A 13247-nucleotide genomic window follows, 5' to 3' on the forward strand; every position below is an offset into this window, starting at 1 on the left:
CGGCGCTGAAGCGTCACGGACCGGAGAGGCTGATCGCCTCAGCCCCACCCCCGCGGTGGGTCCCGGCCCTGCCTGTCCCCGCCAGGCTGGCAGAGAGTCCGCGCTCGCGGCTGCCGGCGGTGCGGTGGAGCGGACTCAACCTGCGGCTCGGAGGGTACAGGGAGCGCGGACCCACCACCCCTCACCCGGAGCCTGGGGGTTACCCCCGCCGTGGCCTCCTGCCGGTCGCCACCACCCCTAGCCTGTCCTGCTGAGCTTGGCGCCCCAGAGAGGATTAAGTAAGTGCTAAGGTCGCCGCTTCTGTGCACGAATGGAGGCATCACAGAGTCGCGGAGGCGGGGATGGGGTCTGGCAGGGAGGACTGAGGAACCCGGTGGAGAATGATATGCGGATTCTCGGAGGTCGCGGTGCCCACCCCTTTCGCTCCTGTTTCCTTCTCTTGCCCTTTGGACTCTGAGGCAGTCCCGGACAGTGATGAGCACGGTCTCTTCTCTTCTTTGGACACAGGAGTAAACAGAGCCCCAGAGCAAGAGTTATGGATCTGGCCCAAGGTCACTCCTGGGGTCAGTGGTGGAGCCAAGAAAGAACCCGGGACTCCTGACCTGCCCAGCCTAGCTGGAGGGAGGGGGCAAAGAGTGATGAGCCCCTCTCATCCCATGTCAGTCTGCCAGCCTTGCCCCTTCCTAGGGGACCATCACGGGTGCATGCACACCTCACACATACCCATGCACCTGCACAGGGAGGCACCCCACATGTACCCATGAGCTAGCACAGGGAGGTGTGTGTGCAGCCATAAGCTGTATATCCCTCCTCTCCCTAGGCCTGCCTTGCAGCTTGACTGGGACCCCTTCCCACCCTGCCTTTCTTACCCAAGACTCTCTAGCCTGGAATGGCCTAAGTCACATCCTGCGCTGGCTACATCTCCCACCCTCTGCTCCCAAGGGAGGAGGGAAGAGGAAGAGAAGGCATCTCAGAGTGAAAGCTCCATCCCTGCCTCTGAAGATATGCTCCCGTTTTTCTCCTTATTCCTGGCAGCCACTAGCTTCCCCAAAAGGCATCCAGTGACCCAAGAGCCTTCAGAGAAGCCTTGCCAGAGGACCTGACTTTAGCCTCTCCTTCCTGTCTTCTGGTCTTGCCATACCTGTCCCCAACCTCGCTCCAAGCGGGCTGGGTCCAGGGGCTTCTGTGGCTCCCCTCTCCCAAGTGGGTTGGCGGTGGGGGGGTGGGGTGTAGAGAGAGATCTAACATTTACTGGGTGTTTACTGTGGACAGGGATTGTGCTGCTCTAACTCTTTTCTAGGGACTGGTTCATTCTGACAATTCAATGACCCTCTGACCCTGTGAGGGAGGTGTTCTTAATATCCCCACCTTAGACTCAGGAAAATTGAGACACAGAGAGGCGGAGTGACTTGCCTAGGGTCATTCAGTTAAGTGGCTGAGCTGGAATTCAAAGACAGGCCTGTCCGACTCTTAGGCAAGTGTTTCTTTCCAGAAAAGGAAAAAGCTGCAGTATATTTTTCTCTAAGCAGGAGGTGAGGGCTGTGGGGGCAGGGAGTGAGGAGGTGGGGAGCACGGGGAGAAGGGGATGGGGTAGGGTATTACGCAAGGGAGAAACTTTGTTTTCAAACCTTCCCACTACCTTTTACATCTTCCAAGTGTGATCCCTGTGGTCATCTCGCCCGCAAAGAGGGAGCAGGGCTCCATTTTCACATTCCTAAATTCATATGGGAACTGTAGATATATAAGGCACATGTCCTGATACCCCCTAAACTTGCCCTTGACCTCCAACTTTTATTTTCCCAGTGCCTTGAGAACTTAGGAGGCCTTTATCTCACCCCCGAGTCACATCCTCAGCCTTATATTTTTTATCCTTTCCTTTCCAGCACCCAGGGAGGCAGGAAGCTCCCTTTATCCAAGGAGGTGGCCACTGACACGAGTAGCAGGGCCACAGGGTGGACACTCCTGATGTCAGAAGTGAGTGGGCAAGCTGACTGACCACAGGCAGTGTCTCAGCATCAGCATGAACTCCAGGATCCCATCTACTAGGGGCTGGTTCAGCAGCCACCCAACCACCTCTGAGCCTAACCTCGAGCCTTCCACAGATGGACCAGCCTCTGAAACCACCATCCTCAGCCCAGAAGCCACCAGCTTTAATGCCACCAGAATCCCTGACGTGGCTGGTAGCACAGCCGGCGTGGGCACAATGCTTCTGTCCTTTGGGATCATCACAGTGATTGGCCTGGCTGTGGCCATGGTGAGAGCTGGGACGGGCTGGGGCTGGCCCAGACGGCCCTCAGTTGCAGGAGAGTTGTCAGCGTTGAGACTTTAGAGAATCTAATCAAAGACAGTTGTCTGTTAATGATAATGCAATCATCCCCTTCCCCAGGGATTTGTCCACTGGGGCCAGAGACCAAGGAGGCTGTGTCCATTTGGAAGAACCAGAGTAGGTTCTGAGGAATACATGGTGTTTGAACTGGGCCGTGAAGGCCACACTGGGGTTGGGGAGCACAGTGTTTCAGGTGGAGTTTCCTGGTGGGCAACAGTTTGGAGGCAGGCAGGAGGCTCTGTGAGCAGCACGCAGGACCCTGCGGCAATTGAGTGTGGGGTGCAGTAGGGTTAGAGGCAGAGGAGATTGGGATAGGCTGTGGATGACGGTCTGGGTGGGGTGCTCTGAGCATGGAAAGCCACAGGCAGTGTCCATTCATTCATTCACTTGGCAATTGTTTACAGGGCAGCTGCCCTAGATCCAGCCTTCGGGACCCCAGGGCCAAGGGAGACAAAGTCCTGCCCTGTGGTTATTATTGGGAGTGGGAGACACATAAAACCAAAGGTGCCAAGGGAAGCCCATAGGGACTGGATTGGGAAATTGGATGGGGGCCCTTTCTAGGCTGGGTGGCAGGGACAATTGAGGAGACAACATTAGAGACCTCAAGGTGGAGGCCTGGCCCCAGTGACACAAGAGATGCAGAGTTGGGCAGATATCAGGACGGAGGTATGGTGGGCTGAGGGCTGCAGGTGTCCCCTGATGGTGGATAGGATGCTTCCAGATCTGTTATCTGCCTGCTGAAGATACGGGCTCTTCCTCCAGGATGACGCAGGGACACTCTGAATGTCACTGAGGGACCACTAGAGATTGTGCTGGCTGAGACCAGGAAGGGTAAGGGTACACCTTAGGTCCCCCAGCGGGCCTGGCAATGGTGGCATTCTGCCCACTGCCCCTCACAGGCTCTGATGGCTGGCCTTAGACTCAGGGGCATATTGCTCATCCAGGGCTGTGGATGGTCCATCCATGGCCTGCCTGGAGCTGCTGTTAAATCAGAGTCACCATATGGGCCCCGCGGGCTCCAGATTGCTGCCAGGGAACAACTGCTGGCCAGCAAGAAGGGCCAGGATGCAACACACAGAATGAGGCAGTCTCCTGGGGAGGGGGTGAGGCAGAATGCCAGTGTTTTCCCTTGGCACCCATGCGGTGGTTAAACAGACGGAGACACCCTAATCTCAGGGCCAAGCAGGGCCTAGAATCTGCCCTTGTAACTCTCCACAAAAGGCTTATCCCAGGACCTTGGGAGGACTGCCTTATTCTTTGTTCTGGAGGAACATTCAGAGGGCCAGGGTGGATAGCCTTCCTGCCAAAAGCAGCGAGGTAGGGAAGTTGTGGGGCAACGGCTGTAGAGACAGGAAATAGCTCCTGGGTACCAGTGGGCAGGTGCAGAGATGGTCCCTGAGTGCTACTTCCTCTCCCCTCATATCAACCCTGAGCTGGGTCATGCTGGATACAAGGAGGAGCAAAGCAGTGCCAAGCTGTGTCCCATACAGGAGAAGCAGTGGGGGAGGGCTTCCTGGAGGAGGTGGGGCTGCAGCTGCTCAGTTAGGAGTGGGCAGTTAAGATTTGGAAAGGAAGTATCTTGGGGGGTGCCAGTAGTTGGGGCAGAGGGAGCAGCAGGGGAAAGGCACAGAGATAAAGGTTCTGGCCTCTCTTGAAGATCTGTGTCACAGGGCCCCAGAGCAAAGAGGAGGGTTAGGGACAGGGCTGAGCGGTGAGGAAGACAGGGTGCTGGGGCTGGAGCCACTGGTTCAGGGCAAGCAGGTGTTGGGCCAGAGACTTGGACCTCCTGTTGTATCACACCCACAGGAGAGCAAGGGGTACCACCCACACGTGAAGGGATAGGGGGAGCAAGGGACCCCTCAGTTTCTTTCTAGGCTTTTGGGGTTCCCCAGAAGCAAGCAGCAGGAGGAACTCTGGGCCAGGCTGGAAATCAAACCAGATTCAAGCTATGAATGGGCTACAAAGGGTGAGGGAGCCATAGAGGGTTTGGGACAGACGAGGGATGTGGCTGTCTCCTAGGCAAAAGGTGGTGCTCCTGGCAGTAGGAAATGGCCAGTTTAGGGAAGAACAAGATGGTGGCAGAGGTCCCCAGAGTCCGTCTGGTGGTCTTCCCCTTTCTTGTCCTCTCAGTGCTTTGTACCAGGATTTCCTACTCCAGCCCAGCGCTCCTGGGTCTTGGATGTTTTCTCAGGTTGCCTGAGCCTTTATTTTCAAGTCTGTACAGTGGGGGTTAGAACCCAGGGGCCTCCCTAGGTTCCTCTAGCATCAGGGTACTGGAGTTTGGTCTGGGCTGATGTCCAGGGGCTGAGGCCCTGTCCACTGAGAGCCACCAGCCTCCCTTGGAAACCCCAGGAACCTAGTGCAGAGCTTTGCCTCCAGGCGCTGCCCACCTCCTATTCTTTTTGCCCACTCACATCTTTGGGTCTGGGGAGAGTTGAGAGGAGGGGATGTGCTGAAGTCTTCCCTCCCCTCCAGCCCTGAGGAGCCCCAGGCAGGCGCTGAGTGCCTGGAGGGTGGTCAGTGTTGGCAGAGGTGGGGCCCATCTGCTCCCAGGCCAGGCCTGACTGTGGTCTTCCCAGGCTGGGCTCCTCAAGGGCAGGCCTTCTCTCCATCTCCGAGTCCACACTGTCAGCGTCTAATAAACCTCAAAAGGAGACACAAATGCAGGATGTATGTATCTGTGGGATGGGGTCCTCAGCATGTCCCCTGCTGGGTTAATCGGGGCCTCTTTACCTGGCCATTTGATGTTGCTCCTTCTCTTGCAGGTTTTATACATCAGGAAGAAGAAGAGGTAACTCCCCAGCTGCCACCCAAACCTCCTGCCCACGGGTCATGCTGGGCCAGGCTCCAGGGGATATGGGTGGGAAAGGAGAACCCCCCACACCATCAGCGCCCCCTCCCTGGTCAGGAAGTCAGGGCCTCTTCTGCCCACTAAGGTTGGGGGTGGCCACTTTCTCTCAGGAAGGCTGAGCGCCCCGCCCCCCAGGATCTCACACACAGGGCAGGCAGGTATGACCCTGGGATTGGGGAGGGCTGAGGAGGGGAGGAGAAGGTTGGGATTACCTCCAACCAACTGCCCGCCACCCTCGCCCTGTTGCTCCGAGGGAACCGTCACTGACTCCCCTCTCCTCGCCCAGCCACCCAGAGGCCGTGGATTGCACAAGGCCCTGGCCTAGGCAGTCCCCGTGGTCACCACAGGTGACAGCTCTGTGGCCCATGGCCCCACATGGTCCCAGGAATGGGTAACTGTCCCTCCCAGGCCACCCTCCTGAGAGGTAGAACCGGTGTTATAGGTGGAAAAATGGCTTTCATTTTATCCCAGGGGAAGTCTTAGGCCCCTAAACGTGGTTGTGTGTGGTGGCCCAGCTGGTCAGCAGGCTTGGAGGGCTGGTGGGAGGGCCAGGGCCTGCCCTGCCCCCAGCAGCCTCTGCCCCCATCCCCAGGCTGGAGAAGCTACACCACCAGCTCATGCCCATGTACAGCTTCGACCCCACGGAGGAACAAGATGAACTGGAGCAGGAGCTGCTGGAGCACGGGCGGGACGCTGCCTCCGTGCAGGCAGCCAGCTCTGCGCAGGCCCTGCAAGGCAAGGTGGGCACTGATAAGGCTCCCCCAGCCTGCAGCCCCCTCAGGCCTCTCCTGCCCTCCCCCCTTCCCCCCCCCCCCCCCCCGTCCCATGCAGCTTTCCAGCACCTGCCATGTGGTCGGGTGCCAGCTGTCAGGTATATGGGCTGTCAGGTTTGTTTAGAAACCGGTAGAATCCTTCCGCGGCCACCCACAGACTCACCTTTCAAGGCCAGGCCAGGGAAGCCCTAGGATCCAGCCCAGCCCTGCCCCAACAGCCTGATGGTCTTGGAAGCCCACTGGCCTCTCTCAGCCTGTCTTCTCATCTGCAACTGAAAACCCCAGTTCTTGTCCTGTGAATCCCTCGTACTGGCTAGGAAAAGAAAGGACTGTTGGAAGACATTGTTGAGGGCTGAGCCCCTGAGTTCCTCTGCTCCCTGAGGGTCTGTGGTCCTGAGTGGATTGTGGTCGGGGTCACTTGGGACAGTGCCACCCCTGAGTAGACTGATAGGTTCCTAGTATCTGACAGACCCCAGGCAGGTGGAGAACCAGCCAAACTCGCCTCCTATGTCCAAAGGGTCTGGTACATGTGTGGTCATCCTGCCAGAGCCATTGGCTGCCTGGCCGCTTGCCACCAGTCCCCCAAATCCCCAAGGGCCAGAGCAGCGTGATAAGGCCTGGTCTCCTGACCCATAAAGCCCCTTTGCATCCCTCCTTCCCTTGACCCCACAGGTTGCTTGGGGGTCTGGCCTTACCAGAGGCATAATTAGGAGACTGGACTCAGGAGAAGTCCAAGCTGGGAATCCAGAGACCCCCGGTTTTGCCACCAGTCCTGTGTCACCTAGATTACGACACACTCCCCCCAGTCAGGAAATCAGGCCAAGAACCTTAGTCCACCCGGTCCATATGACTACTGACCATTTGACGGTTGTATCCTGTTAACCCACCCCCCACCCCACCCCTGTGCTGGGGCTTGGGGGTGTGAGAAAGCCCGGCTCTGCTGGGAGAGGGTGGTGCATGCATAATTAATCCAGCCCCTGGGCACACAGGGCAAGTGCTGCCAGGGCAAGCTGGGGACGGCTACTGGGGGAGGAGTCATCTGAGCCAGGTCAAATTTCTAGGCTGAGCTTGCAGGAAGGACATTCCAGGCAGAAAGCATAGCCAGTGCCAAATGTAAGCAGGCACCCGGAAGTGAGGCTGGAGGTGACGGCCAGAGAGTGCATGTCCTTGGTCAAGGTCCCTGATGTCTCTGACTGTCTCTCTGCAGACGACTCTCCCCTCCCAGGGTCCCCTACAGAGGCCCAGCCGGCTGGTGTTCACTGACGTAGCCAACGCCATCCATGCGTGAGTGGCCCAGGGACAGGCCTGGATCTCTGATGAAGACACCTGCCTCCGTGCCCACAATGCTGCCTGTTCTCAGGACCTGCCCTACCGAGGTCCCAGCTGTTCCGGGGACCCCCTTGCTGACTCTCCAGGCTCTAAGAGAGGCCCCGGCCAGGCTGGGCATCTGGCCACTGACGTCCCCTGATGTAAAAGCCCTAGCATGGAGGGTATCCCTCCTGTCAGAAAGGTTGAAAGCCACTGCTAGCTTCCTTGTGCCCTGCCCAGACCCTCCCAGCAGGGTCTGCTCCTCTAAAGTGGGGAAGACACGGGATGGGAGAGGGAGGAGTGCAGGGAGGGTCGTTCCCTCTGTCAGAGAAAGACCTGTCTTTGGAATCTGGAGTCTCCTCTGGGGTGGGAGAGGTAACCACCCAGGTCTCGGGGGCAAGGTGTGGTGGCAGCCTGGGATGGAGCTGAAAGTGCCCAGTGGGCAAGGATAGCAGGAGCCGGGCTGTTCATACCCAAAGTAGATCCATATTACCGAGTGTCCGTGAGGTCTCCCAACCACCCCTTCCTGGCAGCCAGCTGTTGGTTGGACCCAAGCTAGGATAGTAGCTGAGGGAGAAGGAAAGCGGGGGAACAGGGGGGACAGAGGCAGCGCCCAGACCTGCTGTAAGCCCTCATGCGTGTGCATGAACACGCCCATGTGCAGACATGTGCCTGTCCCAGCACAGGGGGCAGGATGCAGACCCTGTGCATTGGCTCCACCCTCAAGCCGCCCCGACCCCGGGGTGTGTGGAGGGGCATAGAGTGGGCCACCTTTTCTGCCTTCAATATTCAATGAGGGCTGTGGTCACAGGCTGTGGGCTAATGAGGACATTCTGCCTGCTGGCAACGGGCTGGGAAACAGACCTAAGAATCCTAGTCTGTCTTTTGATCCCATTGTCCACCCATCCCATGCGCCTCAGGAATTCTTCTAGCAGCCTGGGGCATCTGGCCAAGGCCCTGGGCCAAGCCAGACCCCGAGAGCTGGGAACTTTTTCTATGCTGGGCGTGCAGCGCACACAAATATACACAGAAGCGTGCCCCTTGCCCAGCCTCGCCACCGTCACTGTCCTCCGCTGGTTGGAGGGGACGCGGGGGCAGCGTGTACAAATCTGTTGGGCAAATACCACGTGTCAGGATGTGTGGGCCTAGGTGGCCCACATGGGGAAGATTCTGGATGTATTCCCTCCTCTTGATGCTATAAATACGTTATCACTTGAACCGACCGGAGGGCTGCGGGTAATTTAGGATGCACAGAAGCTGTAATTTGACTCACAGAATCTCCATGTGAGAGCATTAAAGATGTTATTAAGATGTTTACATGAAAAGAGTGTGAGCCTGGGACACTCGGGGTGCGAACCCCAGAAAGGGTGGGAGGGGGGACGCTGTGGGAGCCTGGGGCAGTCACCCGGGTCCCAGTGCTGCGGCGCAGCCCAGGTGGTTTTCCTTGATCTATCCGATGACATGCCTCTGGCCCGAAGTTCAGAGCCGCTCCTGGCCTCATGTAAACTGTGGAATGGGGTCACAATGCCTGCCATCCCCTTGGGTGGAGAGGCCAAGTGAACAGGAGCTTGTGGGACCAGAGGAGGGAAGGAGCTTGAGCCCCAAGGGCCAGGGGGAAGTGTGGCCCCTCAGAACACATGGGAGCTGGGTCTGAAACACAAAAGGGGACCAAATAATGTGGTCTTTCCTGGAGCACCAGGGTGCAGGGCATGGGTGGGGGTGGGAAGCCATAAGGGTTATGCGTGTGGAAGCCACCTGCAGGGTTCAGAAGGGTTTAGGGGAGAATGACACTAGGGTAACCAACCATCCTAGTTTTCTCAGGGCTGTCCCAATTTTAGCATTGAAAGCAACCACAAACAAGGACTGTAAGTGACCCAGACTCTCCCCTAGAGAGCTGAGCCTTCAGGCTAACAAGTGGGAACAAGGAGGGGGTGAGCCCCCCAGTTCCATGGTGGAGGCCAGGGCTGAAGGTGGGGGCTGCAGGACACCTTGGGTAAGGGTTAGGGCCCCAAGCACCCCACGGGCCACACACACTGAGGTCAGACAGCTGGGCCTATCAGTGACAGTCCTGGTCTTGGAAAGGGGTCTTCCCTCACCAGACTGGCAGAAGAATTCCTGGGGTGAGACAAAAATGGTGGGTGAGCTGGGTACTCCCTTCCTCTTGGGTAGCTCCTCAGCCTAAGAATGTGGGAGCTGCAATGTCTGGGGGGCCCTAAAGAAATAGGGCCTGCAGAGTAAGGCTGGCACCCAGGGGCCAGGGCCGGGGGCCCCAGGAGGACCCCTGTGCACATTCTCTCCCACTGCCTACCCCATGACCCGTTTCCGGCAGGTGGGCTTGGCTAAGTGGTGGGCACAGGGCTGCTTTCTGTGTGTAAATGGGACCTCTTCCTCATCCCTGTCCCCGCACAGTCACTTCTTCTTCCCTTCCACCCTCCTGTTTTCTAGCTCCTCCCCAGGCCTGGAGGAAAACCAAATTCCCCCAAGTTCCCAGGTCTTCCACAGAGTGTGGGATCCATAAATACGAAAGAGGTGGAATGTTCCAGTTGACATGCCCTCCTTGTGCCCTTGGGCTGGATGGGTTGATCAGAACTCTCCTCACTGCCCTCAGCCAGGCAAACGGAGAGAAATAGAGCCTGCCATTACCGCTCCTGAAATTACCTGTTAAGGGGGCCCCTTGGGAAATGCCCCCGGCCCGACATGCACACACACAGATAAGCAAAACCTTCCTCATGAAAGGCGGGCAAGGCTTCAGGGCAGAAGCTGCGGCGTTTGCAGTGGGTACTATCAGGGTGGACGTGGATGGGCGCTTTCAGAAGAGGCCATCTTGTTTAATAAAGTGAAGTGTCACCTTCGAGCCAAAGTGAATACAATAATCCCGTTGCCTGGCTGCAGGCAGACACCAGGGACACCTTCAGAATGTAAAGGAAAGTCCCTGTGAGAGCGAGCCCAGAAACTCTAGGAAAGCAGTGTGACCTTGACATGAATTCCTTTCAGAAACATCAGCGAGCCCCACCGTGGGCGCTGCACCGTGGTCCTGTCAGTGAACCTGTCCAGTCACTGCAGCTCCGTTTGAGATGGGAGGAGACAGATGTCAAATAGGAAAAAAGAATGAGTGTGTGTGTGTGTGTGTGTGTGTGTACACACACATTCGCTATATGTTTATATCTTCATAGCTACATCTATAGCTGTCCCTCGGGGTCCGTGGGGGTTGGTCACTGGGTGCCAGCATCTCTCACCTGGGGCTGCCCAGGCCCCATAAGATCACTGTCGAGGAGCACCCAGTCTCCCCATCTCTCACACCACTGGTCCAGCTGCCTTCCTGGATGCCAACGTGGATGGATGTGCCGATCCACGGGGGCTTCCCTGATGTCTCCCAGTGACATCCAGCCTGAGGCCCAGCCAGTCCCCTCAGCTTCTCCTATACCCAGTTGCCCCTGGGGTCTGGCCTGTGAGAATGTAGAGAGGGCACAACAGCAGATGTCCCAGCCCTTGGAGCTGACCGGCCTCTGTCCTCTGACCAAACAGGAGAGGAAGGATGTGCTCACCCTGGCTGTTCCCAGCCCCCTAGCCCTCAGTGCACTTCTGTTGGAGGCCTGGAGGCCTGGGTTAGGAGGGGTAGTCAGCTTACTTCCTAGAGGTACAGCAGGTGATAAAAGCACTTGGCGTAATAGCAATGACGATAATAATAATAATAATAATAATAATAATAGTGACATGTAATTTATTGAGCTCATGCCACGTGCCACACAGTGGACCAGCTTGTGAAGGGAGGGCCAGGTCAGTCTTCCCCACTGCCAGCCAGCCTGCCTTTCACCTGACAGGTATCCACAGCTGAACAACAGCCAGAAGGGGCCTTGGCAATGAGCCTTGGGCTACCTCAAGGGCCGGAATCTGGTCCTAGTAACAGTTACCCTCAATTGGCACAATCCCAGCACAATCTCACTTTATTCCCAATGCCCTTTGCTAGGTCATATTGTCACCCATCTTAAAGAGAAGAGATCCAGCACCCAGAGGCTGGGGTCATTCATTCTCTTCAAATGTTCCCAATTCTTCTACACCAGGTTCCCTGCTGGACTCTGGAGTGGAGGGGCACCCAGATGGGGCAGACCTTGGAAGAGTCCCACCCCGCATGAGAGCCAGAACAGCAACGCTGACAACCGTAACACATCCCTCACTGGGAAACAACGAGAGATGCAGGAGGTGGCAGGAGAACTCAGAAGGGGACTCATCACTTCTGACTGGGGACAGGGCATTGTGCTTGGCCTTGCACTGGGTTTGGACACAAGGTGACAGGGGACATTTCAGGCTGGGCAGGGGGCAAGATATAGTGGATGGTGGGCTTCCTCACAGGCAGGACACTAACAATGGGGATCTCACCAGATGACCCCGCAAACATGGACAGCCCACAATGCACTGGGCCAGCCCGACATGCCACACCCACGCTGCCTGTCTACTGAGGTCCCCCTTGTCTGGCAGGCTGGCATTGGTGGGGGAGTGGGTCTCTCATACCCTGCTCTGCGAGGACCCCCAGGCCAATGGTACTGCTGAATGATTCCCCCAGAGAAACCACACGTATCTCCACTCCCTCCAGAGGGACCCAGGATGTCTGTTCCCACCCCCAAAGCTGACCTCCCCAAAGCTGAGTGGGTGGAGTGCCCCAGATTTCCCTTAGTGGAGGGAGGCAAGGGCACTCTGTTTGGAGCCCTTCCCAATGTGACCACCAGGTGGCGGTGCAAGCCGGGGTTATGGGGTAGGGGTATGAGGCCAGGGTGGTCGTGGTGGGGAGATGCCCTGAGGGAATTTTGGCCTTGAGGCCTTTTATCGGGAGTCTGGGTGGCTGGTGCACTGAAGCTGTTTCCTCCCTGCCAGGAACCGGTCTGGGTGGGGGCTGGGTCAGGGCTGTGGCCTGAGCCTCCTGAATGGAGCCTAGTGTGTAGCAGGTGCTCAGGGCAGTTTATTGAACCGAGGGCTGACAAGTGGGTCTTGCCCCATGGCAATTAAGTGAGTTCATATAGAAAGAGCAAGTAGAGCCTTCAATAAATGTGTGCACCTACTTGTACTGTTATTATGGAGAATGGTTCTTCCCAGAGCACGGACAGGGCCCCAGAGGCCCCCACCCACCTTGGGTTTAGGGGGTCTAAGCTGTGAACCCCACCCTGTAATCTGGAAAGCTTCTCCCCGCAGGGGATAAAGACTGAACCCCACCACCTCACCATTTGACGCAGCAACGCTTGTGGAAGTTTGGGGACAGGAGGAGTCTCTGCCAAACACTGAGGGTGATACCCTCAGCCTCACCAGGAGGCTTCCATTGGGAGAGGGGAGAGCCAACCTTCTCCTGTCTCTGACCGCTGGCCCACTGGCAGGTTGAGCTGCCTGAAAGATGGGCAGGGGTGAGGTTGCAGGACCTGCCCTTTGGTGGTCATTGCCCAAGCTCACGGTATCTGCAGACCAGCGCCTCCCAGAAATTTCTCACCGCCACCTGTGCCTACCCTGGGACCTCCACCGTAAGTGCCTGTCTCATCTTTACCTCAAATCCTAGCTCCTTTCAGTGCCAACCAGGAATCGCAGAGAGATGAGAAACGTCTCTCCCCTCCCCCCACCATGGAGGCTTCTTTCCACTGAGCTCTCATGAGAGCAGTCAGCTGTCCCACCTGCAGCTGAGTTCAGCAAGGCTGAGTGACTGGTTCGTCCCTGCGTCTCTCATGGCATGTCCGGCTCTAGTTCTGGGCTCCAGGGTGGGTTCCTGGGTATGTCACCAAGAGTCCCCCTCCTTTTAGCTCCTGCACCCCCTGAGTGAACGTGTGAGATGGGCTGTTTGCTGCCTGCAGCAGCCAAGCTGTGTGTCTGGGGCGGGCAGGAGCTGCACCATCTCCTCCCCATATATCATCTCCAACCAGGCAGATAGCAGGGAACAAGCAGCTCCTGCAAAGTGATTACCAGTGAACGAGGGTGAAGGAGCGCAGCAGGCACCTGAATTGGAGGAGGAGGC

The 13247-nt window shown here is 57.3% G+C and overlaps 1 protein-coding gene across 2 annotated transcripts; it reads left to right on the forward strand.

The window, feature by feature from the left end:
* The first annotated feature begins 48 nt into the window (after positions 1–48).
* C17H3orf18 (chromosome 17 C3orf18 homolog) lies at positions 49–12283 on the forward strand. Of its 2 annotated transcripts, XR_004425441.1 has the most exons (6): positions 49–278; positions 1884–2254; positions 5092–5117; positions 5770–5917; positions 7158–7419; positions 11320–12283. XR_004425441.1 is itself a non-coding variant. In XM_033132019.1 (5 exons), the coding sequence occupies exons 2-5, from the start codon at positions 2021–2023 to the stop codon at positions 7236–7238; spliced, it is 489 nt and encodes a 162-aa protein (XP_032987910.1). In that variant the 5' UTR covers positions 49–278; positions 1884–2020; the 3' UTR covers positions 7239–8575. The 2 variants fall into 2 exon arrangements, 1 of the variants encoding a protein (XP_032987910.1); XM_033132019.1 differs by lacking the exon at positions 11320–12283 and having other exon boundaries at positions 7158–8575.
* Positions 12284–13247: the final 964 nt, after the last annotated feature.

The sequence above is a fragment of the Rhinolophus ferrumequinum genome, chromosome 17 (assembly GCF_004115265.2).
Source record: "Rhinolophus ferrumequinum isolate MPI-CBG mRhiFer1 chromosome 17, mRhiFer1_v1.p, whole genome shotgun sequence".
Taxonomy (NCBI): domain Eukaryota; kingdom Metazoa; phylum Chordata; class Mammalia; order Chiroptera; family Rhinolophidae; genus Rhinolophus; species Rhinolophus ferrumequinum.

Coding starts and splice junctions, on each gene's coding strand:
- C17H3orf18 (XM_033132019.1), top strand. CDS start 2,021: ATGAACTCCAGGATCCCATCTACTAGGGGCTGGTTCAGCAGCCACCCA. Junction 5,118..5,769: donor TACATCAGGAAGAAGAAGAG/GTAACTCCCCAG, acceptor CCCCATCCCCAG/GCTGGAGAAGCTACACCACC. Junction 5,918..7,157: donor CGCAGGCCCTGCAAGGCAAG/GTGGGCACTGAT, acceptor GTCTCTCTGCAG/ACGACTCTCCCCTCCCAGGG.